The 27,337-nt window shown below is 30.5% G+C and overlaps 1 protein-coding gene across 14 annotated transcripts in view; it reads right to left on the bottom strand.

Annotated features, from left to right (window-relative positions):
* LOC143229017 (protein Obscurin-like) overlaps nt 1-27,337 on the bottom strand; it is a 207,836-nt gene that overhangs the window by 59,189 nt on the left and 121,310 nt on the right. For 12 of the 14 annotated variants that reach the window (XR_013015605.1, XM_076460653.1, XM_076460649.1 and 9 more), the window contains 16 exons: nt 25,922-26,042; nt 21,584-21,762; nt 19,591-19,699; nt 18,725-18,903; nt 15,725-15,833; nt 14,115-14,287; nt 10,808-10,919; nt 9,764-9,939; nt 7,539-7,659; nt 6,410-6,585; nt 5,139-5,259; nt 4,001-4,176; nt 2,422-2,539; nt 1,901-2,070; nt 772-892; nt 61-230 (listed from right to left, as the gene is read on the bottom strand). Coding sequence is in view for 13 of the 14 variants with exons in the window: in XM_076460653.1 (XP_076316768.1) it covers nt 61-230; nt 772-892; nt 1,901-2,070; nt 2,422-2,539; nt 4,001-4,176; nt 5,139-5,259; nt 6,410-6,585; nt 7,539-7,659; nt 9,764-9,939; nt 10,808-10,919; nt 14,115-14,287; nt 15,725-15,833; nt 18,725-18,903; nt 19,591-19,699; nt 21,584-21,762; nt 25,922-26,042 (2,331 nt within the window). In the remaining variant the exon portion in view is untranslated. The remainder of the gene's footprint in view (nt 1-60; nt 231-771; nt 893-1,900; nt 2,071-2,421; nt 2,540-4,000; nt 4,177-5,138; nt 5,260-6,409; nt 6,586-7,538; nt 7,660-9,763; nt 9,940-10,807; nt 10,920-14,114; nt 14,288-15,724; nt 15,834-18,724; nt 18,904-19,590; nt 19,700-21,583; nt 21,763-25,921; nt 26,043-27,337) is intronic. The other 2 variants (XM_076460652.1, XM_076460643.1) reach the window with 1 other exon arrangement.

Consider the following 27,337-nt stretch of genomic DNA (forward strand, 5'->3'; position numbering starts at 1 on the left):
GTGTAAACAAATAAAAATAAGTTAAGATATACAATTTTGAATCTAAGTTAGAAAACTCACTGGTAACTTTAGCTTCAGTTTTCGCTTCCCCTTTCTCATTACTGACGACAGCAGCATATTTTCCTGCATCTGCAGGAACAACTTCATCAATAAGTAAAGCCATGATTTCATCTGATTCCTCAACTGGAGTAAAATGTGTACTTGAAGAAAGTTTCTTTCCATCTTTAAGCCTAGAAAAAAGTTACTTTCTGTTTTCAAATGCTGTAAGGTGATAAAGCTTTACAAATTAATAAAACTGATATTTGAAATAAAAATCATGCTACTTATAAAAATGTTTTTCATAATTCTCTTAATTTGTCCATTATGAATTTAATTTGAAGTCCATAACAAATAAAGAGGAAGGTTTAAACATATGGAGCCTAAGATAATTTCCATTATGTGAACCACATAATTGTTTTCTAATTCAAGTTTTATAACTCTATGTATAAATATTAGCAGTGCTCTTACTTCAACATATGAAAAAAAAATGTTTGCCACTGTAAATAAGTTTAAAATAAGATTAATCATTTTGTATGACACACATTAAAACTATTCTTTATATACTACACACTGAATTTTTACAGAAGAATAATGGCAATAGCATATATCAAAGCCTGAAAATTTCTAAAAGATTTTAATTTTAATTCACCAAAACAGTACAAATTTATATAATATACTTTGAAATTATATCAATTTACATTTCTTTATCATAAAATTGGTTTTAAATCTGACCATTGAATGTCTGGTTTCGGTTCTCCAGTGACTTTCACCTCCAAACGTCCAGGTTCACCTTCTGTAAGTATAGTTGGGAACAGACCTTGCTCTATTTCAGGTTTCTTAACAGGTGGAGCAGCTACAAAAAAAGAAGAAAAAAGGCATCACCAATTATTGAAAATATTATATAACATAATGATAATGAACATTAATAGAATAGCAGATAAATTTTATAATATAAAAACATCTGAATATTTTATGATAAAAGACATTGAGATGTTTCTAAAGTTGTTAGATATAATTTTTTATCCTTCAAAATCTCAAACAATTTATGCAGTGTTAAAAAATAAATTTATGAAAAATAAATCACAGCTTTACAGTGAATAAGAACAACTCCTAAACATCTAAAAAAAACATCTTTAGACTAGCATTTCCAAACAACAATTGACTCGGTTGTTAGTAATAAAACCTATATCACATTAAATATAGTGAAGACAATAAGATAAGGATCAATTTTTAACTGAAAAAGAACTTTAACCATTTATTATTATAAAAAGTGCCTTGTAAACACAAGGAATTAATTCATATGGTTTTTATCACACCTGTCTGTATTTGTGAGTGTATACCACTCTCTCCAATTTTTTTTTTTTTACACAGACCAACAAAATTTGAAAAATCAAAATCTGATTTTCTATCTAACTGTCCATTTAATGAAAAAAAAATTAAACAACTAGCAACTGAAAACTAAACATCTGATTTTAATGCTAGAATTAATTGTTGAGATCTGGTTAAAATTCATTAACTTGAAGTATTTTACAATTCATTATAAAACTCATCTTTGACTTGTCTATTTTATATTAGTTAATATGAAAATAAACTGTAAAAATATAAAAGATCAGTTTATAGTGTAAAACAAATTACAGAATTATTTCAAAGTAAATATATGAACTCCTATAAAGATTAAATTTCCATATCTTTCTTTTGTTCCTCTCATGATCATACAGCTCTAAAAGTGACTGACCAAGAACTTACCAAACAGTATAAATGAACACAGTTTTTGAGACGTAAATAACAGGAACAAGACATTAATAGAAACAAATGCCCCCCGAGACAAAAATGTGAGTATGAAACACAAAACCAAACATACTTTTAACCTCAGCATCACACTTTCTTTCTCCTTGATCATTACTCGCCACAAGAGAGTATTTTCCAGCATCCTCTGGGATAACCTTGTCAAAAGATAATACAACAGTACCATCTGGCTGTTCTTCTGGTGTTAAGTGATCACTTGGTTTGATCTCTTTCCCATCTTTCTTCCTGAAATAATATAATAAGAACTGTATACAGATTGTTTTATTACTTTGATGGCCATGTAATGCTAAAAGCAATATAAAAATTAAAAAAAATTATGTCATCAGAGTTTCCAAAATGATACTTCAAACTTGTTTAAAATAAATACAAATAACATAAAATATTCATTTATTCTAATCTTGTAATTGTTTATTGCACAGTATTATAGTATTTGCTGTTTTAATGTCATCACTAAATCTTAGCTATACAATGGGATATCTGTGCTGAGCCTACCAAAGGTATTGAAACCTTACAAGTCGCTGGAAAATTTGAGTTAGTGCAATTAAATGTCACATTTAAAGAAATAAAGAAACTTACCACTGGATAGTAGGCTTGGGTTCAGCTGTAATTTTTGCTTTTATTTTGGCTGGTTCTCCTTCACTTAAAACAGTAGGTTCTAGTCCTTCTGCAAACTCTGGTTTCTTCTTGGATTTCTCTTCCAATGCAAAAGATGGCAATGAAGAAATTTATTGCAAAATTCTTTTGACAGACAAGCTTTTTAAAATTTACTTTTTTACATTTAAGCACAGCTAAAAGTAAATTTTATTACAAAAAGTTATTCAAAGTGTAAAAATAATCTCTTATTATTCTGCAAAACATACCCAGAAAGTACTACATTACTTCTAGCTATAAATCTAAAAGAAAGCATGGTGAAAACTGACAAAGATTTATCAGTCAGTAATCCACAACCTGACAACAGCATCAACACCATATCTCTCAGGATAGGTAATAATATATTTGCTAATGAAATCCTTGGTTAAAATGAATTCACATATAATAAATATAGCTTGTTTTCAATAAACACAAAGTCATTTTACTTATTTACATTTTTTGCATACAGTAAACTTAAGAATAATATATATGGATTTAAGTCATTGCAATAATTTGCTTTCACCTACAATACTTGCTAAACCTATATAAAATTACCTCACAATTTGTCAAATTTCAGTAATGAAATGAGCATTCAAGAAACTATTAAAAACACTTCCAGATATGTGGTTTTATTAACTAAGTTTTCTTAGCTTCCCATTATATTTCTTTGTTCACCTCTAAAGACTCAGTCTGATCATCTTCCCATAAAACCATATAATTAATGCTTAACACCTCTTTATTTATTCTTCGTTGACATAAACAGTTTAAAACATCCTCTAACCAGTGGTATTCAGCAGGTATTGTCAAAGGCATACTTCAACAGTGACTGTTCAAAACACATGCTGTGACATCATAAAATGGTGGGAACAAAGGGCTTTAACAAAAAACCTCAAAAACAGAAAGTAAATCACAAAAGAAACAATAAGATATTGTTAATTATATTTTACTAGCAAATATAAACCTATGGATTTTGATGGGCAGAAAAATTTTAAACATTTATTACAGAATTATAGACATGATCCCTCAAATCTGTCCAAAGATTTAAGTTTGATTTTGTTTCTTTACAAATTATGCTGAAAGTTACATGATTACAAATTAACAGTTCTAAAATATATTTGAGTTAAATATTGTTGAAAAAGAACTAGAATTTGATATGCAGGTGTGCATACAAAACCTGTAAGGTACTCACATGTGATGATAGCTTAGGCAAAATGTTCCATTCATAAAAATGTGTGAAACATTACTGCCAATATAAAAAACTACAATAAGAGCATTTGTTTAGTGTAAAACTAAAAAAAAAAGACAATGACATTAGTACATTCCAAAATTAAACCTTCCATATTTAAAAAGGAACTGAAAATTAGAAATAAGTGCCAACATGACAATTAATAATTCAAGGACATTTTTTCAACATGTCACTAATGGTCATTTAACTATCACACTTCCCAATAATAAAACTTTTAAAAATATTCCTTTTCTATTTTTAAAACAATACACCATAACTAGCCAGTGCTATTTTCCTCACCTTTACATGTGACTGGAGCTCCTGTACTTGCTTCTCCTGCTTCATTGCTTGCTTTGACAACATACTCTCCAGCATCTTCAGGTGAACAGCTATCAATTGCAAGTGTAACAGTTCCATCTGGCTTCTCACTTATTTTGATGTGGTCACTGAGAATGAATTCCTTTCCATTCTTCAACCTAAAAATATAAGATTATATAACAGGTTTTAAATGAATCCACCAAGTTTAACAATAATAACTTAAAAATAGTGAAAACACATCTAGAAAAAAAACCACACACAAATCAATAATATATGTTATGTTTCAAATAATCTTCTTGTTTTGTACAGTTGATTACCAGTGGTGTGTCCACCTGCTGCATCACATACAGTAATTTTATATTGTGTCTGTTATAACAGTGGAAGGAACTAACCAAGTATTTGGGTGCAGATACTCATTTTCAATGTACAACAAAGAATGGAACCATAAAAGTAAATAGTGAAATTAATTGCAGTATTGTGGTATTTTCTGTTTAAAGTTTCTTGTATTATTAAGGTCCAATAAACACAAAAATCATAAATTCACATAATTTTAAAATCAACAAGATCTACAGTGGTGGCTCTACAGGATTAAACTTATCTCAACACAATACATTAGCCAAGGAATATTTGAAAAATCAGTTCCTCTTTCAAACATCCTACTTTTATGTCACTTGTATTTTCCTATGACAAACAGTAATACAAATTTTGTGCAGTAAATAACAATACATTACTATTTCATAGCTTATATATAGCTATTTAACTTAATCTGCCAATATCTCTGAACATTCACCACATCTCACTTTCTTACTAATTTCCTAGTTCCTTCAATCATAACAAAAAATGTTGCATGATTATTTCTGGAAAATATTTTTTTTATTTATTTCAGCTACATTATCTGATCTATCATTTATCATTCATCAATCTTTCATGGGTCACTAATTTTATATATTGTAGTGAATACAAGCTTCTCACCTTTAATTTCACAAGAACTTCCATAAAGTTACTGGTTACATATCTCACACAATGAGTTATAACTTTATATATTACTAAGATATAAAAACCCCTTCCAAGTGTGATACTGAGTTTGAGATAACATAAGATAATTGCCCTAGCTACTTACCAAGTGACCTTTGGTTGGGGTTGGCCTTCAACTTTTGCTTCTAATTTAATAGCCTCTCCTTTAACTGCATCAACAGGCTTCAGCTCTTTTGTGAACTGTGGTTTAACCTTCTTTACTTTTTCTACAAATATTAAATACCACACACACAGAAAATACTTTTTAAAATTCATTGCATCATCTAATATACTTATTTTACACAAAATGCAATTTAATAAATATTTTATTTTCATATTATATCTGACTAATTATATTATCAATACTATTCAAGATTACTTACCAGTTATACAATAAATACAGTCATGCCAACTGTTCTGGTACAGTGCTTAAAGTTATACAATTATAATTTTAATACAACTAAAAAGCTGTAAAATTATACATTTTTCAATAGAATAATGTTGTTGCCATCATCAGGAAATCACACAAAAATATGTAATTTTTATGCCTTTTGCATTACAAAAAAAACTTATAACTATGTAGCTTTAATAATAAACCCTTTGATAGAGAATGAACACCACAAAAGAAAGAAGACATGGTTAATTAAATTCTCAAGTAATGACAGTTTCCTGACAAATATAAACTCGCAATTACTTGGGAAAGGCAAGAGACTCAGAAAGCATGGGTGAAAACCTCAAAGCTGAAAAAAAATTAAACTTATTTTTTTTGCAAATTAAAACGCAAAATTTAAAATTGTTGAATTAAGGTTAGAAGAATTATTATTCTTACTACAATTTTGAAACTAGATATGTGAATGTAAGCTTTACACCTAAAAGTGCCCACTGGTCACGAGAGTTACTACAAAACTTCAATTTCCTACTCAATTTGAGATATTACAATATAGATAATTATACTGTGGTTGAGAAAAATATAAGACATCATACTTAAAAAACAAAAAAAACATTAGCACTTTTCAAAAATAGATAACTACTTTCAAAAGTATTCTTTTCTTATTTAAGATTGAACCAAACATTAGCCAGAAGTGTAAATATGAAAGTTAATGGTTTATGTTTTAATGATGTCACTTATGATCACCTAACTTAAACTCTTCCTCATGATAACAAAGTTTGGAAGAGCTTGAATGGGTGATGAAGAAAATGAGGAAATATTCTACTTTTGTGGTTTGTAATAACAGTTTTCTTCATTATCCATTCAAACTATAATCAAATTTTATTACCTAAAAGTATGTTTCTTGTAATCAAAAACAATAACACATTTAACTATTACACATTTATTATAATCATCACAGTACAACTAACTGAGGTCGGTTCTCTTACCTTTACATGTGACTGGAGCTCCTGTACTTGCTTCTCCTGCTTCATTGCTTGCTTTGACAACATACTCTCCAGCATCTTCAGGTGAACAGCTATCAATTGCAAGTGTAACAGTTCCATCTGGCTTCTCACTTATTTTGATGTGGTCACTGGGAATGAATTCCTTTCCATTCTTCAACCTAAAAATATAAGATTATATAACAGGTTTTAAATGAATCCACCAAGTTTAACAATAATAACTTAAAAATAGTGAAAACACATCTAGAAAAAAAACCACACACAAATCAATAATATATGTTATGTTTCAAATAATCTTCTTGTTTTGTACAGTTGATTACCAGTGGTGTGTCCACCTGCTGCATCACATACAGTAATTTTATATTGTGTCTGTTATAACAGTGGAAGGAACTAACCAAGTATTTGGGTGCAGATACTCATTTTCAATGTACAACAAAGAATGGAACCATAAAAGTAAATAGTGAAATTAATTGCAGTATTGTGGTATTTTCTGTTTAAAGTTTCTTGTATTATTAAGGTCCAATAAACACAAAAATCATAAATTCACATAATTTTAAAATCAACAAGATCTACAGTGGTAGCTCTACAGGATTAAACTTATCTCAACACAATACATTAGCCAAGGAATATTTGAAAAATCAGTTCCTCTTTTAAACATCCTACTTTCATGTCACTTGTATTTTCCTATGACAAACAGTAATACAAATTTTGTGTAGTAAATAACAATACATTGCTATTTCATAGCTTATATATAGCTATTTAACATAATCTGCCAATATCTCTGAAAATTCACCACATCTCACTTATTTCCTACTTCCTTCAAACATAACAAAAAATGTTGCATAATTATTTCTGGAAAATATTTTTTTATTTATTTCAGCTACACTATCTGATCTATCATTTATCATTCATCAATCTTTCATGGGTCACTAATTTTATATATTGTAGTGAATACAAGCTTCTCACCTTTAATTTCACAAGAACTTCCATAAAGTTACTGGTTACATATCTCACACAATGAGTTATAACTTTATATATTACTAAGATATAAAAACCCCTTCCAAGTGTGATACTGAGTTTGAGATAACATAAGATAATTGTCCTAGCTACTTACCAAGTGACCTTTGGTTGGGGTTGGCCTTCAACGTTTGCTTCTAATTTAACAGCCTCTCCTTTAACTGCATAAACAGGCTTCAGCTCTTTCATGAATTGTGGTTTAACCTTCTTTACTTCTTCTTCAAACATTAAATAGCATTGGGAGCATTAGAAATCACTTTTTAAAATCCATTCTACTAGCTTTGATATCTGTTTGATACAGAATACAACTTGAATATTTTCATTTCATATTCTGTCTGATGAGTTTCAGCAATATTTATCGAATATGCTTGGAGTAGATGCAATTATGTCTGCTGCTCAGGTAATATGTGTTTAAAAGTGTGCAATTATAAGTTTAATAAAACTAAAATAATTGTAATAAAATTATGATTTAATCTGTATCATTTCTGTAGTATTTTGTGCACAATATGCCACATTTCAAAGTGTGTGCTACAAAATAAAATAAAATTTTGAAACATTCAAGGTTTTACACAAATTACAATCAGTTAAACAGTAAAACTGAGAAGAAGAAAATTTAATACAGTGAGAAGTCTTCTGGAGAATTTTTATGGGGGGTTACCCACTGCTCCTTTCTTAAGGTAACAATCATTCATACTGTTATGAGTGAATAACAACACAGAAATACAGCAGGTTCATTACATGTAAACTGACACCAGATTAATAGTTTCAACAGCCCAAACATTTTTGCCAGGAACCTTCTCACAAAAGTGTTGATGCTACTTGCAAATAAGAATCTTGTGTTGGAACAAACAATAATCCACTTCCAAAGCAACGTAGTGCTTCAAGTGATCACAAGAAACTTGATGTTTGCCATAATGAGTGAATTTCAATTGTTAACAAACAGAAAAAGGGAAGAAATACTGCACAATCACATGATGCATTTGGCTGCACATTCACTGTGAGTTCACAGATCCCCAGTTATTATGAACAAGAGTAATAGATATCTTTCAACAGTTAGTTGACAAATAAATCAATGGCTCAAAAGAGTATCGTAACCCTTACTTTTCAAGCAACTCATGGAGAGATGCAATATATATATATATAAATATAACTACAGCTAATAAGCTGTCAATAATCACTAGTATACCTAGAACACTTTGTTCACTGAAGAATATATCATGTTAATTAAATCCTTATGTCAAACATAACTTAAACACATATACAGGATTTTTTTAGAACACTTAGATTTCATTTTTACATGAGAATCACCTATAAATATGCTCCAAAGTGACTAACAAGTTCTCTACAGTGGAGTTTGTTCAAGACTTTAAAGTGAAGTTCATGATGACTGATGAGAGTCCCTGTTTCAATGAATTCTAATACCTATACAGTAAAGATAGAGATGCAGTATATCAAAGTGGCATTTGAAGCTACCATGATTACACCATGGACTAATTGGGATTTCCACTAGTGAGAAGCACCAACCAACATTATTTATTTACTGTTTTTACTTTCTCAAATATTTCTAGTTTGGTAAATTGTTCACTTCTATTTTGTGTCAACTGTTTGTATGTTTTTGAGTTTTGCACAAAGCTACATGAGGGTCACCTGCTCTAGCCATCCCTAATTTAGCAATGCAAGACTAGAGGAAAGGCAACTAGTCACCACCATCCACAGCCAACTCTTGGGCTATTCTTTCACCAATGAATAGTGGGACTGACCGTCACATTATAATGCCCCCACGGCTGAAAAAGAGGGCATGTTTAGTGCAACAATGATTTGAACCCACCAGACTCAAATTGCAAGTTGAGTGCCCTGGCTATTCCAGGTCTTTTGGATAAATAGTGTTGGGAAAGTATATAAGGGATAGTAACATACTGTGGTGGACAATCAGATATCAGCTTGAAGTACACTAACAAAATATTTAAATTTTTAAATGACAGAATATAAAAAATGTAGTGATATTGTTTGTTTCATTTAATTGAGCACACCTAAGTTGAAATATATATACATAAAACCACAACATAAAAATCTCTCCCAATATCAAAAAATAGTACTGTTAACACTCAAACTACATCTATAACAATTTTACAAGTTACAATTTATCAAAGCTATGGACAATATCATGTTTTTACATGTAATATTCAATTTTATAGAAATAGTGACATTAAACATTTAAATTACATGTAAATAAAATTGGAGCCAAGGAGTTAAACTTTTATACGCTGTAAGTTACACTAAATGGAGCATTATTATGATATGATCTAACAATCTAAAACTCACCTTTTACAGTAACCTGACTGTCACTACCCACAATTCCCTTGTCATTCTTGGCCACCAGTGAATACTTTCCAGAATCTTCAGGAGTGACACCACTAACAGTTAGTTTTACTGTTCCATCAGGAAGTGCTTCAATGTTTGTTCGATCATTTGGTTTCAACATTTCTCCATCTTTTAACCTTTAAACAAATAATGTATTTTGTTTCCTGTTCATTTAATACACCTAAGCAATATTTACAAAAAAATCGCCCATATATATATCTTACATCATTTAGAAATGATATCAGGGATATGAAATTTTGGTTTCAATTTTATCTTAAATCGATACTACTTTTTGGAACCACAAACTCTGGGCTAACTTTTTTATTATTATCAAACAACTACATTATAATTCATTGTAACTTTCAATACAACCTATACATATTACTTTCAAACTCCAATTATTTCACCAAATTAGGTTAACTTCAACAGTTTTAAATAATGTATTATTTACAGAACTTAGGGAAACATAAAAGCATTATTTATGGATACTAAAGGTTTTTCACCATTGTATGAATCAATAAACATGATTTGATTGTGAATATATATGCCTATGTGTGTATCCTATACTTTTTATAGGACACTTTATTACTATTTGTTTCTTGTGCAAATAAACTTATTAATTTTAAAACATTCCAAACAGTGGCATATGGGGTCTGAGACCTGAATCTTTTAAGCACCTAGTGCATCTCTGATTCCAAATATAATCTACCAATAACCACTAAAACACATATAATCTTATAAACCAAACACTTTCAAAAAGTGAAATTTTCTTCACCAGGGCAAACTGGGCATTACTGACCCCTGCTGAAGAAAATTCCACCTTTCAAAAGTCACCCTGGTTAGAATTTTGTATTTTGTATTAAACTGATTTTTTCTACTACCAATAAATTTATTATACAATTTAACTTTTGTATTGAAACAAGATACATATAAAGTTTATATAAAATACATTAAATGTTTAAATAAGAACAACTGTTTCATTAATGTAAATAATGCACATCTTACCAAGTGATTTCTGGGGGTGGCTGACCATCTAAACTTGCCTGTAACATTAATTGGTCACCTTCTTGCAAAGGCAGTTCACTTGGAAGTCCCTTTTGAAGAACCGGAGCTACAGCTATAATCACATAATAAACAATGTGCATAAAAAAACATGAACATTATAACAAGTTTTCAAACTCCTTCTAATAATAAAAATCAAATTACAAGATCACCAAATCTTCCCTCAATGTTAGTTTCTGATGATTAGTTATCAGTATCTCTAAATTTATACATATTTTGATTAGAAGCCAGGTGAATATCCTATTTTAACGCCTTATAAACAAGTTATATTTTATGTAAATCTGTTTAAATTACTGATTCTAATGATATCTCCTTTTTAACTTTTAATGATAAATTCTAATTCAGGGATGACAACTAGAAAGAAAACTGGGTCAAACTGGTCATTTCATGAAATATTTAGATGACTAATATACACAATTGTTTGTAACTGCAATTATAACAACAAATGATCTGCAAATGGTTATTTCATGAAATATTGTGGGAATGTTTTTAAAAATCAGTTTCCATACAAGCAAACAACTAACCAATCTTTTAACAGAAAAATATGGGATATTATGTACATTCTTGCAAGAGCCTGTACCTGTCTATCACTTGTGAGAGCTATTTTCTATATTAACAGGACATAGTAGATAATAGTGAATAATACAGTATACCTCTGTCAAAATTAAGCTACATATAAACGATTTCACACATAAGAATAATGTCTGATGAAACAACAATGTCCATTATATATAATTTTAAATAAATGGCCAAAAACACATGCACACACAGATTTAAGGCTAATCATGATGGGTGTATGGTCTACCTTTAAGTTCATACCTTTTTATCATCTACCACTGCACTTAAGAGTTTGTGCATTTCTAAGATAATAAAATACCTTTGATTTCAATCAAAGTTTTTTGACTGGTCAGTGTCTACTAGCCAAGTAAAAGAATCCTTACATATCAAGGTTGGTTTAATATAAACATTGAACTAAGACAACCTCTGATTAATCTTAGTATTTTGTTTTCAACATTTATATTTTATCACCACATTTGCACAATTTAAGGATGCCCAATTTTACAACATAAATGTTTGCTGATTCTCATCCCTATAAAGATGTACAAAGAAGGATTATGGCCCTAAAACTAAGTATAGTGTCAAACTAAAATGTCAATTTTCTACAGTAAGCATCACCCACTTTCCTATACTAAAATAAGCATACAGTGTTTCATAATGTGCTTTGCCTAGGGTGAAATATCATGCACTGAATGAGGTGGTACCAAAACTGAAACCTTATAATTGTGATTGGATAAAAATCTTACAACTGAGATTGAAAAGGTGCAGATGCTATTTTACTGGAGAAAAAAAAAAAGAGTAAAAAAGTTTTAGGTTTAACTACTGAACGAGCACTAAATTTCAAGAGATAATTTTTAGATATTTATAGAAAATGCTTTAACCCTAGAAGGTGCTTATATACAATCTAACACGTTTTGAATTTGTTTGTTACACAGCTAGGATCAGTTGTATACACATAATCAACTCCACAAATCATGTTCGAACCGCATGTAAACCTATCAGCCAAAGAAGTAGCAGTGAACATGGTCACTACAAATTTCTGCTTATCATGTGAAATAATTTATTTCACAAGAAATATTTTTATGCTTATTTAATTAGATTTACTTCAATGTTGGGTATAATGTACTTTACTTTTTAACATAATTTACCTTTTAAGCTTGTAATGCCCCACTTCACACCCACACACACAGATGTGTGTACAGAATAAATTCTCAGATATTAACTATAAACAAGAACAGCTCCAAAACAATAAAAGGACTAATGTTTTTCTGTAATAATTAAGCAAAGAAGAATAAATTATAAAATTTTACAAAATACACTTTACATATGAAGCTCAAATGCATTCATATTACTTACAAAAATTTCATATTTAGATCACAATTTGATTTTGAGAGCATTCTATTATCAATTAACAAGGTCTATTTACAGTTTAAAGTAAGTGATTATAATATTTTACATCATTTGTGCCTATAAAAATGAGGCTTTTCAATGATATATCTACCCTTTGCATTACACTTCATTTTTCAGTATACGAGTCATAAAAGACAAAATTCATTTATCCAGATAGAATAGTTTGATTAATGTCTGCCCATTATGATTTTAGTGATGGAGGTGTAAAGGGTCCATGAGGGCAGGGGGTGCCATGAAACCATAAAAGTGTAGTGAGTGTTGGTATAACAAGCCTAAAGTAAAGGCACAGTATGGGATCACCTTACCTAGTGTCAAGTGCATAAGATTTATCATGAAAGTAAAAATATCAATTCAACTTTAAACTTAAATTGTTCCTGAATTAAACTACTATATTTTATATCACCAACATATTGATAAAAAACAAACCTGTTTAATCAACATACTCTAAATCAATAAATTAACAATTATGTTTTCAGTTTTATTGTCTATACATTTCATTTTATACTTTCAATACATAAACTAACAACAATGTCAAGTGATACTTTTGTTGCTAAGCAACATGATATAAAAGCCATTGTTGGAACATAGTGTTACCAAAATGCAATAGCTTTTCTATATATTAGAAGGTATCAATCCAACTGATTTTGACCAATAATTATTCTATAAATACACCATGAACTGATTTCATAAATGATCTTAATTTTATAGGCTCACAAAGGCATTTAATGATGTCTGATTGCCTCAACTGCATTTTTTTGTCTTTATGTTGGACAAGCTTTACTTTGTGAAATTTGTTTATTTCAGTTAGAGTATACTTTGAGGTGTGGGATGGTAGTACATGCCTCACCATTTTTGAAAATTATACACCAGTAAAATGGTTCTCAAACATTCACCATAAAGGACACTTTTTATTATCATCTCCCCTATGTGCCCCATGTTTTTTTAAATATTCCACCTACACAACAAGCTGTTTTTATTAAATAATAATTAGCTTGTTTTCCCATTTTTCACTATCAAATAAAAGACATGCATAACTGGGTGTGCAATTAAAAATCAGCAATATTAAAAAAAACGTACTTGTTTAACAAAATGGTATTACCATCATGGACCTCAGGTTAAGAACCATTGTGCTAACATTTATATATAAACTATGTGTGTGCATATGTAGTATTTTGTCAATAGATACAACAGATACAAAAATATATTTTAAAATTTAGTTTTTTAGAAGTCATGAAGTGTGTTTTCATTTGAACAGTAAAAAGAAAGAAGGCTATATCCACACCTTTCATCTGTAAATATGCCATACTCTTTGCTTCACCAGCTACATTTATTGCCTGGCAACAGTAACATGTAATATCCTCCTCAGTAACATTTTGTATTTCCAGTCTGTAGACATCATCCTTCTGAGAGATTTGAACATGACTGTCAGGTGAAAGGGCAGCCTTACCCCTGTACCTGTTAGAAAATACAGATTAATTATTACAGTTAGGCTTAGTTTTAAAAAAATGCATAAAATAGAAGTCTTAATATCTTAACCCTTAACAACCTGGTATCATCAATTAAAAAAAACAATACTGAAATCACCTGAGAAGTAAACCTGTAGTTGAAACTTTATTTATAATTTTAATTTTTGATCACAGATTCTAATCTTTGTTTTGCACGTTGAACAGTTCTATTCATTCAGATAAGAAGTTTTAAAAATATAGTGAATTTTTTCATGATGACAGTGTCAAAAACTAAAATTCAACTACCTGCATTTTTCTGTTTTTTTAAACTTCCAAGTTTCTACAGATAATGAAACTATATCATCCAAAATATAGGATTATTTTCTTTCTCAAAATCTATTTGCTGTAAAGCTCATTTTCTTCCTATGTCCCATGGGGACTATAAATTGCTACGATTTTAGTCATTATATCAGTAGCCCTTTTTTAATCACATGACTTCAAATAATCCAACTACATTATAGTTTTTGTATGCTACATAAAGGTAATGAAATAAGTTTATTGGTTCCCATGCTTTTTTCTTTATTTATTTTGTTCAGTTAGTACTTTGGCAGTTTGTTTCAACTTTTCCAAACTCCCAGTTGTAATTTAACACAACTGATCACCAGTATGAGATCAAAGATTAGCTGGTATCTTTATGAAACAGTTTTAAATAATTACTAAAAGGAGTCAGAATTAACTCTTAGAAATATATATATTTGTATTACTTTTTTATGACATATACATACACACACATACCAAATTTCTTTCAGCAAAGTGTGCTACAGCACATAACTTTTCTAGACCTGTGATTGTCTCATTGGTAATATGCAATTACAAATGGGTTGCTGAAATAGCTATGCCACATTGTGATATTTATTTCATTATGAATTTCCCAATAACCAAAACAAGCTCAGCTGCATTTAAATATGTTCAACAAATATCACACCTTGTTTTTCAAACAATGACAAGAATTATGGGTTACTGATATTTAAATATGCAAATGCAGAAATGGACATACAATGTCACCTAGCTAGAGAAATATAAGTATTATTATGATAATACATAATCTTTGATAGTAGCTGTAACCTTTGTTGAAGGTTTAAAGCTGAAAAATCAGGAAGCAAATTTGTTTTTTTTTAATCATTTATTTATTGCTATTTATTTACAAAACATCTATAATAGACATATCTGCTTTTAAAAGAGAAAATAATTCAAATGCTTGTCTGTATTGGAAAAAAACAACAGAACAATAGTGCTTTTTAATTTAAGTTAGTTTCAATGTTGTTTTAAAAGCTGTACAACTGTGATTATTGAAAGAGATTATTTTGTCATTTCTTCATAAAAAAAACTCTGTATTCATCAATGCCAAGATGTCAGCACTAAAATAATGAGATTGAAAAGTACCCACCATGAGACTTCAGGCTGAGGGAAACCAAATACCCGAGCTTCAAAGCTCACAGTTTCACCTAGTTGTATATTTTTATGTACTAACTCTCTCAAGAAGGTAGGAGGCTCCACTACAAGAAAAAAATGTCAAACAATCCAATATGAAAATCATGTTTGTGTAGCCTCATTAGATTTTTTCTCAGATTATGGTTATAAAATGGTAAGCCATCATGTAGCAGTATAATTGCATAAAAATACATCAAAGTAATATTTGTTTTATTATAATGCAGCAAAAACAAACAATAAAAATAATTATGAAGTGATAACACAGAATTTGTAATTGAAATAAGATGATGATAACTTCATAATAATTCTCACTACACAAGATTTCAATCAACAATGTTTTTAAGAGACTCACTGAGAAACCTGAAGGAAGTGTTCAAGTAATGAGCTGGTGTATGGGAGAGATCTGGAGAAGAATTCATCTCCAGAATCCCTGAACACAAGTTTTTTTATCATTTATAATGAATGCCTGCCAAATGTACGTGTTCAACTAAAACCAATTTCAGTGCTTAGTCTTAGGCAGTTTATATAAAATTAATGACTTTTTTTTCACATGACACATCATACAAGAAACAATAATTATTTTTATTTAGTCCATTTGCTTGTTAAAATATGATTATGTACTATAATCATGAATTTTAGTAAATATAAAGAAATGAAAATAATTTTATATTTTAAAATATACCAAAAATTGTAAATAAAACAGTGTTTTAGTAAATTTAACAATTTTGCTCATCTGTTCTGATTTTGTCTTTTACAAAAATACTATAGCAATATGAGATTACTCTAAAGTAATTACAATTTATAAATTAAATCATAAACCAGATATAAAAATTTCAGTAATTCCTATAATTACATACACAGATTTTGTTAGATTCTGTGTATGTAATTATAGTAATTACAATTTATAAATTAAATCATAAACCAGATATAAAAATTTCAGTAATTCCTATAATTACATACACAGAATCTAACAAAATCATGGACTATTCTAAAAATATTACAAAAACAGTCAATTTCATTATTTCTAACTGTAAAAGATACAGAAAAACCATAAACTAATTTATAACAGTTTGAGAAAGATATGTCATGTAGAAATATGTTTTTATTAGGATTTGTAAGAACAAATTGTCTAAAAAAACATTTTTGTTTCACTAAATCAGACAAACTGTCATTATATCTTACAAAGGTTAAAAATAGTTTCCATCAATTTAAAAATGGAGTAAGAGTTTGATTCTTACCCTACAAAAATTAAAAAAGTAAATATTTTATAGTTTAAAATTATGGCACTTACAGTACTTTGCAAAAATGTTAAGACAAGAGAATATTTTATCATTCTTTCCATTTTATGGAGCTAATTGCTCCATGGTATTACAGAATGTCAATTTCAACATTATGGTAATGCTTCACTGATCCATGTTGACAATTAAATGAGCCAAGGTGAAAATACTTATCATTCTCTAGAATTCCCATATACTTGTACCAAGGAAATGTAACAAGTGTTTTGCTTGAATGAACATACTGATCAAATTTAGGGTCTGAAATAACTGTTACAGTTTCCCATGCAGTGGTCTTAACTATACAGAAAGAAGCTAGCAAACAGCAGCAGTGTATGCTTAGAAAAAATCAATTTAATAGTTTTCCACATATAAACCTTGATAAAAAACAGTGTTTAACATTATATATTGTTTTGTTGTCATGCCACAGCCCAAAAACATGTAGAAAACTGTCAATAGAGAAGAATTCACACAAAAGTTTTAAGTGATGCCATGGATTCCTTGACAAATTGCTGTTGACTTGAAATGCTCCGCATACACTGTCAAGTGTATCCTAGATTATAAAAACAAAACAGCTAATTTTGAAGATAGGAAAGGAAGAGGCAGAATACCTAAACTCAATGATACTGATGTTAAGTGACCAAGTTTAGTCAGTCTTCAGAACAGAAAGAACACTGCCACTGATCCCAAGCATGAGGTAAATGACCATGTACCAAATGACAGAAAAATCCTAGATCTACAGTATCAAAAAGACTCAAAAAGAATAGAATATTTGGTCATGCAGCAGTTTAAAAAACCTTCACTTCAATCTCCAAATACCGTCAAGAGACTGAAATTTGCTAAAAAGTAAAACCTGGACTCCTGATGATTGAAGAATGATGTTATGGATGGATGATTGCAAATCTGAAATAAATGATTGAAAATGTAGGTTGTACATCCAGCAATAGAAAGGTAAAAGATACCTCAATGCATACCACCTACCATGAAACATGGAGGAGGCATTGTGATGGCTTAGGGGTGTTTTTCTGCTTAGATGACAGAAGATATTTTAAAAATAGATGGAATAATTGATCAGTGCAAGTATCATCAGATATTTATCCATCATGGTATGCCCAGTAGTTTGCATATTATTGATAATGACCCAAAACACTTATCCAACCTAAACAAAAATTACTCAGCTCAGAAAGAAGCTGCTTGAGTTATTCAACTGATATAATGGTTCCCATAAAGACCTGACCTCAACTCAGTTGCAACTAGCAGACCTGGGATTAAATAGATCAAAAACCTGACAAATAAGAAGTTACTTCCAAAAATATTTATAGGAATGTATTAGGGATATTTGGAGTAAAATCCCAAAGGACACTTTGACTAAATATGTTGCAACAATGCATCAAAGACTGTCTACAATTATTAAAGCAAAAAGGGGGATATACAAAATATTAAATGTTTGCTAAACTCGAGCACTCCCACTGAGTTTCTGTTGTACTAAATATGAAGATTAATATAAGTTTAATGTGTTACATGTTACTTACCTTCCACTGTTCTTTGAATGTAGCCTGAAATCTACGTTTTGACTTTGTTCCATCAATTTTGTGCAGTACTGTAGCATATTTTATAGATCATGTTAAACTGTTATAAAAATGTCATTTTCAAGAAGTCTAACAACAATTTCAACTTCTGACCTTTAATGGTTACTTTAGCTTCTTTTTTAACTTCCCCTGCACTATTAGAAGCCACACAAGCATAGGTAGCAACATCTTCATTCTTTACTTTCTTTATTGCAAAGGAATAAAGTCCCTTTTCTTCGTTGCTGGTTAAAACAATCTCATCTGATGCATGAACTGTTTTTCCTTCTTTCAACCTGTATACATTTGTAAATTATTTGAGGGAAGTTTTTCACAATTGTTAAAATTTGAACTGGAACAGACAAAAAACTATATGACCACATGTAAATCAAATGTCAACATTTTTAAAAGCATGTTTCAACATCTATTATTGTACTAATTACAATGAGCCCCAAGTAAATCCAAGACTTTCACAGATTTTTCTTTTTGTTTATTTATACTAATACCATACATCATGTTTGCACGATTTTACCACATTTTCACAAACGCTATTTGGAAACAACATTACAAAAAAACAAAACAAAAAACTTAACACTTAACAAGTATTGTGTGATTTAATAGTTCTGTTTTGAGTTTGCTTACTGATAAAATATATTTTATTACAATTTACAGCTTTTAGAGTAAGCAAAATAAGTTTTAAGAACAGGTACGGCATTCCGATCACTAGTGTACTTGATAATGATTGCACCAGGTTTTACCTGTTCGAAAAACTTATTTTACTTACTATAAAATCTATAAATTGCAACAAAATATTGTATGATTTAGAAAAACAATGTGCATTTAACGAGTAACATTTTATTAATAAACAATAATGTATGCTAAAATCCCATGTCTCTCAGCTAAACTTTATTTACTGTTTAAGAAAAAACAATTTTTTAATATAGCAGGCTGTTGGTAACACTGTGAAAATAATTCATACTTACCATTTAATATCAGGCACAGGAAACCCTGAGACACTGACTTCAAATTTAGCAACTGAATCTTTCTTCACTGCCACATCTTTCATTCCATCTATTTCAGGTGCCATTGGTTCTAGAGTATCAACAACAGTTTTAAGATTTTATTGATTTATTCTGATAATAGATGAAGTACCTGTCCCCTGGACAAAATTTATATAAATTCATGATTAAATTAAAGTTTCTCTTAAGATATTGGAAGTTGCTTCCCTTATATGTAATTGTGAAAAATGCAAAAATACCCATGAAAACTGTAACACATAAAATACGAAACTGGAAGTTTGCATGCATCTCCTCATGGATTCAACAAACCATCATGCCAAATTTGGTGAAAATCCACAAACATGGAATGAAGTGGTAGTAAAAATATGAAAACTTCCATAAAAACCACAAAACTGAAAATTTCAACGTATGTCTCCATGCACTAAATGAGCATCCACACCACATTTGGTGAAGATCCATCCACAAGAGGTGAGATAGCTGTGAAGAAATACCATAAAAACACAAAATGCAAAAGTGAAATTTCTACATATCTCCCCATACACCCAAAGAACCTCTACACCAAATTTGGTGATGATCCTCTCACACTCTGCCAATTAGTTACACAGACATATAACAAACAGTACTATTATACTTATACAGATATTTAACATTAGCTTATCTGATGCATGGAGAAAAAAAACCCAACAGGCTATAAAGAAATTACATTGATGAAATATAATAATCTTATGCCAAAACATTAATAAAACAAATATGCTTTAATAAATACAAAATTTCTGGTAGTCAAAAAAGGTGATACATCTATAGTGTAAAAACATAAAATATGAAATTCTAATAAATAAATGACAGTCAAATTAAGTAGATCATAAACATAATGGAATAACCAAAACACATGTTTGGTAATATATTCTGGTCTTTTTAATAAAAAGCAGTGTTTTCAAAAATTTTCAAACCAAGACAAACTGAGAATTACTGTACAAAAACAAAACCATCACACCATTAGCTGTGGTGCTCATATCAAAGTAAGAATATAGCCATATATTCAAACATCTAAAAACTAAACAGCAATATTAAAATAAAATGACATTTGATCGTTTTTCATTTGATCATCACTAAAGTTTTTGTCCTAATCCATTTTATGATAATTGTTTATTTTTTTAAATGGCTGTAGGAAAACAGTATTTTTTGAAGGATACTGCCATCTCACTTGCAACACATTATAGTACTACAGTACACCCTTTAGGAATGCTATTCAAAGACTAAACTCACAGTTATCATATCTGATTTACACCCATTTAAAACAAAAATGGTCAGTGGCTTAACTCACTAAAAACAAGGAAGGCTTAACTTCATGCTTCCTGAGTGGAAACCATGTATGAAATAAGCCCATTTTTCACAACAGTTGGCTAATTAACTAATATAATTTATTGATTTTGACTGAAAAAGTTAGTCAAAGTTACAGGCAATAAAATTAAAATAGATTATAAAACAATTAAAGCTGTGAACATAAAACGACCAATAATCTAGCAACATGATACATTGAAAGAAGAAGATACTGTTAATTTTATTCCATGTTTTCATCGTTTCTCTTCACTGTTCATTGAGTTTGTCTTAGAGTAGAGAAAACAGCAGAAGATATAAAAGTTTCAACAAAATATATTTTGATTTTCATTCAGGAGGTACTAGAGATTATCCAAATTAAACATGAAAATTGTAAAATGAAGTGTTTTTACTCTTTTACATAAAAATCACCTTGGACTCAGACTGACTTGATAAAGACTGTGGAAATTCACAGCCAAATTTTCAGCAGAAATGTTTTATTAAAAATTAATGTGTGTGTGTGTGTGTGTGTGTGTACAACATACTTTTTATTAAAATCTTGCCAAATTTGGCAAAGGTATATTTAGTAAGTTCAGAATTATAGTTAATTCATCATTTGCAAACATATGTACTTCCTCACCTTTCACAGTTAGGGTGGCTTTATCACTGGCTGAGCCCTTACTGTTCATAGCTATACAAGAATAGTTTCCTGTGTCTTCCAATGTCAAATCCTTAACAGTTAGAGAGTAGAAATTCTGTTCTGCATCAGCTGCAATTTTAATCCTTTTACTGGCTGTTAGTTCTTCTTCATCTTTGAACCTAAATTTAAGAAATCATTAAATAATGTTTGTTAATTTCATGATTTTGTGAAAGGCTTCACAGGGGTTATCTGAAAAATTGAATCATATATTAAACATCAATAAATGTTTAATACATACACATGTATTAAAGTAAGAATACTTTATATTCTTAACATTAAATAATGTTTGTTAATTTCATGATTTTGTGAAAGGCTTCACAGGGGTTATCTGAAGAATTGAATCATATATTACACTATGTAACACAAATTTTGTTCCTGGATAGTATTTGTTATTTCTTAATTGCTTATGTTGTAAAAGTACAGAAAATGGCCATTATTCCCTTCAAACTTTGCTTTTGTGACCTGGTAATGATATTTAGAAAGTAACCTATTTTCTATGTAAAAATGGGCAAATCTGTACATTTTCATTTATTTAAGGTCTGAATAAAACAACATGTGAATCAAGATTTACATGTATTTGTACTAAAGTTATACAAAAATGAGCAAAAATGTTTAGAAGTGAGTAGTTTTTCTAGATTCACGACTGTAACGTAAATCACTTTAATGTATCAGCCCCCAAATATAGTCTCCCATCATGTTTTCATTATACGCTCCTTGGTAGCAGCGTTCAAAGTCCAGTATATCTTGGTGGAAGCACTCGCCTTGCTCCTCTGAGTATGCTCCCACGTTCTCCTTGAATTTATCAAGATGAGCATCAGGGATATGGACTTTCAGGGACATCCTGCAGCAAATCTGCCGTAGTTCTTAACCAGAGCCTCATCCAGTTTCACATAATTTTCAGCCTTGTGGTTGCCTAAGAAGCCCCAAACCACTGAGACAAAGCTGCCCCAAGCTTTTCTTCCCTTCCTACTGAACTTCTTTGGGAATTCTGTGCACTACAAGATCTTCTTTATTTGTGGTCCAACAAAAACACCAGCTTTGACCTTTGCCTCAGACAACTTAGGAAAGAAGTCTCGAAGGTACTTGAAGGCTGTAGACTCCTTATCAAGAGCTGTGACAAATTGTTTCACAAGACCCAATTTTATGTGCAATGGTGGGAACAACGCCTTCTGGAGGTCCACTAGTGGCTCACACTTGACATTGTGCCTCCCCACAGAGAACTCAGTCCATTGTAGCCAGTGCTTTCTGTTGTAGTGTGCTGCGGTGTCCCTGCTATCCCAAAGGCAAAGATAATAGGGATAACAGGAATGCTACTATTTTGAAGTCTCAGATAACCTACCAGCCATACTCATCATACTTCAAGGCTTCTAGCAAGGTCTTAATGCTGTTGTATTCCTTTTTGAGGTGCACCGAACGAGCTAGGGGAAGAGACGGATACTTATTCCCATTATGGAGCAGCACAGATTTGAGGCTTCTGGATGAGCTATCAATGAAGAGGCACTACTCGTTCGAGTTACAGGCAATTCCAGTTGCCTCGCACAGACCGGATACATTGTGGCAGAAGAAGCCCATCTTCACGAGTGAAGAAACTTGAAAAATGTCAATGACGCTTCCTCTGACTTGCAGCTTAAACACTTTCATTTAACAAATCCCACTCCTTGAGCCTAGATTTCAAAAGCTTGGCATTTGACTTTGATATACCAAGATCTCTGATCAAGTCTTTGAGGTCTCTTTGGTTGGGGTAGTATGGGTTTTATCACCAGCTGCACCTCTGAAATTGTGATCTGGATCGTCGACGTCTACCTCCTCTTCTGATTTGCTGCTATCTTCTGAGGATGGCTACTTTCTCTCTGGCAGAGTAGGTACAGGGAGTTCAGGGCAGTGTGGTACTGAGGCAATGGATGATGAAAGATCCAGATACATGATATCAGATGCATTCTTCCAGCCAGCAATTGCTTGAGTGGTCAGTGGGTTCACTCCACATTCTTGAAATAGCTAACTTCATGGCTCTCTTTTACCCTCTGTACCATCCTGCAAAAGAGCAAAATAAAATTATTATGAAGAATAAATTTATTTCATCTACAACTAATGTGTAAGAGGTTCACATAAAATATTTTATGTGATATTTTTTCCATACTATTGGAAATTAAAAAAAAAAAGCTATTTAAATTTTAAAAGGTCTAAAATTTGTATAATATAAAATCTATTCAAGCAAGCAAAAATTGTCCATCTTACCTTCTAGAGATTTTTTGCAGTGCTCGCAGGTAAAATGAGATGCTCAGGGTTTGTCTTGATCCCCGACAAGCATGCTTGTAGGCTTCATACATTTTAGCAGATGCTGTCACAAAGTACTTTTCACTCATCTTGATAAATTCGCCACATACATAGCAGAATGCATCTGGAAAATGCTTGCAGCTTCTCGATGCCATCACTGATAAAATCAGATAGGTCTATGTGTTCATTTAGGCAGCTAGAACTAAACTGAAGTGGTGAGCTCCTGTACTGTGAGCCCCTATATTACTATGGAAAGTACTAGATAATTCCAAAAGGTTCTTGAAAATTCTCATAAGTTCTACAACATTCTTGAAAATTTTTGTAAGTTCAAGAAAATTTTCTATCAGCTACTCAGCACTAAATATACCTGGAATATTCTAGAAAATGAGTAAATTTGAAAATTTCATTACCCAGGTCACAAAAGCAAAGTTTGAAGAGAAAAATAGGTCATTTCCATTTACTTAAGGCATAAGCATCATACTACATAATTTCATGGTTTTTTACATGATGTAACACTCAGTGTAAAAATTGATACAAATTTGACAGAAATTGCTCATATCTATGCAAAATATTTTATATTATTAGCAAAATTAAATACAGTATTTTTGTTTAATTTTTTTTTTATGTGGCTCACACTTATGAAGAACTCTGGAGACTAAAAATCGTGATACAACAAGCAATTTGACACATAAATAGATGGGGTAAAACATGTTTTAAAAAAACAATAAATTGCATGTACCCTAATGGTAATTTTACTATTACAAATGTGATAGAAATAAAACAAGAATATCTGAAAGTCTTGGCACAAAATGATCTGTTTGTCCAAATTCACATTTCAAAAAAATAAAGTAAAAATATTTATTTTTTTTTATTTTAACACAATAATTCTTTTTTCAGGAATCAGTGATGTTGAGAAAACCCACTTGTAGAGAAATATATATGCAAAAATGGCTCGTTTGGGTTGAGAAAATATTTTACGAAGAAGAGCGAACAATGTTTCGACCTTCTTCGGTCATCGTCAGGTTCACAAAGAAAGAAAGAGGTAACTGACTGGAAGCTGACCACATGTTTGGAAAGGGTTGTGTAACTGAGTGTTGGAATGTAGAGGGCAGTGTTAGATGTTTGAATTAGTTGTTCCTTTCTACATTGTTGAATGAAATAGATGTCATTTCTTCTATTGATAATTCTTTGGTTTAAATTTCTTAGTTTCTTAACGATCGTGTGAGCCTGTACTGTTAATAGTGGTGTACGGTATGCTAGTTCAGACATAATGGTAACAGGTAAGTACAAATACACTGAGAAAAACACAAAGACTTACACTTCTCGTACAATCGCCGTTTTTGCATATATATTTCTCTACAAGTGGGTTTTCTCGACATCACTGATTATTATTTCATCATGGTGATTGTACGAGAAGTGTAATTCAAACATCTAACACCGCCCTCCACATTCCAACACTCAGTTACACAACCCCTTCCAAACATGTGGTCAGCTTCCGGTCAGTTACCTCTTTCTTTCTTTGTGAACCTGACGATGACCGAAGAAGGTCGAAACGTTGTTCGTTCTTCTACGTAAAATATTTTCTCAACCCAAATGAGCCGTTTTTGCATATATATTTTTTCAGTAATACTGGGCCATTCTGCAACCAATGTGCACTTATAAAATTACAAGTTGCTTAAAATGTTTATTATACACACTTATTTATCACAAGATCACTTAACCACGACACAGTAGAAAACTTCTGAAGCAAACAACTTATCTATACATATAGGAAAACTATAAAGTCATGCAGGTGATGTTTTTATACAATAATTTCTGCGTCTCTTGACAATGTATCAAGTTCTGTACTTAGTACAGACTTTGGTTATTTCTTAGTCTTAAAAAAAAAGAGAGAACTCACTAATCAACCTAAAACATTTTCTGGAAATCAAATGATAAAAAAACTATAAATAAACACTTTCAACAAGTAAAATGATCTCATGTAAAAATAATTGGAAAACCCACCATGTGATCTCAGGCTTTGGTTTTCCTGTGACTTTAATTTCAAACCTTGCAGCATCATCAACAACAGCAATAGTGTCCACCATTCTATGGATGAATGTTGGTTCTACAGAATCGTCACTATCTATATTTACATAACAAAACTGATTAAAATTTCAATACTGAAAAGCACTGCACAATGTGCAACAATGAGGGAAAAAAAGTCCCTGAAGATTCTGTAATAATTGTCTACATGACGAAACCAATTTTAAGCATGTTCATTCAATATAAAAATTATCAAAAATAATTTTAAAACATAGAAACCTTAGTTTTGTGAGAAAAGAATTTTTTAAGTTACACTGTTACCTAATTTTTTGACTAATAAATATTTTTTAAAGGCAAAAAATATAAAGATAGGAAACCTAACACTATAACTATTAATTACTAGGGCTTTACATGGCTTTACAATTCTTAATTACCAGAGATGTTTTTACTTCTGAAAGAAAGGAAATCCTCAGTCGAGAATGATTTAATGAATTTTTAACAATAGCCAGTTTATTTATTCATCTTGTCATTTTGTAATAAGTAGGTATTGAAAAGGAAAGTCTGTAGAATATTCCTGGATGTAAAATATTTTGAAAGAAAACTTTAACTGAGTTATACATAAATTTCAAACAGTACACAATGCATGTTTAAATTCTATCATAAAATAAATATTTCCCCAAATATGTCCTTTCTTCTATGAGCTGGTATAATATACATGAGTTCATCTACACATTTGTACATGTTAAGCATTTGCACTATAATTTTGGGCATAGCATGTGTATCTTCACAAAATTTGGTAGACTTTTAGTAAAGATTATAAGTATTTGGTATATAAAAAATGAGATTTTTTAATGAAATATTTTACTAATGATTTGTTTGTGAAAACGGTCTGTTTTGTTACTAGTCTGAGTGCAAAATGATTTCATATTATATTAAAATAACTATTCTTTGTCCCAAAAATCTCAAATATTACTTGCATAATTTATAAAACCTCCTAATACATTTCAAATGTTTGTTTTCAGTAAGACTTTATATTTTTTGTCATTTTCTATACTCTGTGTGTGGTCTGTCAATTGACCAACCTCGTAACCATCATAAACAAATTAGGAAATAAATATAAATTATATGTTTTTCATGCTAGAATGACTACATATTATAACACAAAAATACAAAAGTTTAGTCTAAGTAGCTTAAGTCTCATATGTTATATATTTATTATTTTTTATTACATTGATCTTCAAGTCGTACCTAGCTATCATTAAATAACTTGCATTGACAAGGTGCACTCATTTTACATATCCAGTAATATGAAATTGACCTTTAGTCTTCCTCACCTTGTCTGTGTTTTAGTGGACTGGAATTTTGTAATATACAACCACATTTCAGTTATTATAC

This window comes from Tachypleus tridentatus, chromosome 10, assembly GCF_004210375.1.
Source record: "Tachypleus tridentatus isolate NWPU-2018 chromosome 10, ASM421037v1, whole genome shotgun sequence".
Classification (NCBI taxonomy): domain Eukaryota; kingdom Metazoa; phylum Arthropoda; class Merostomata; order Xiphosura; family Limulidae; genus Tachypleus; species Tachypleus tridentatus.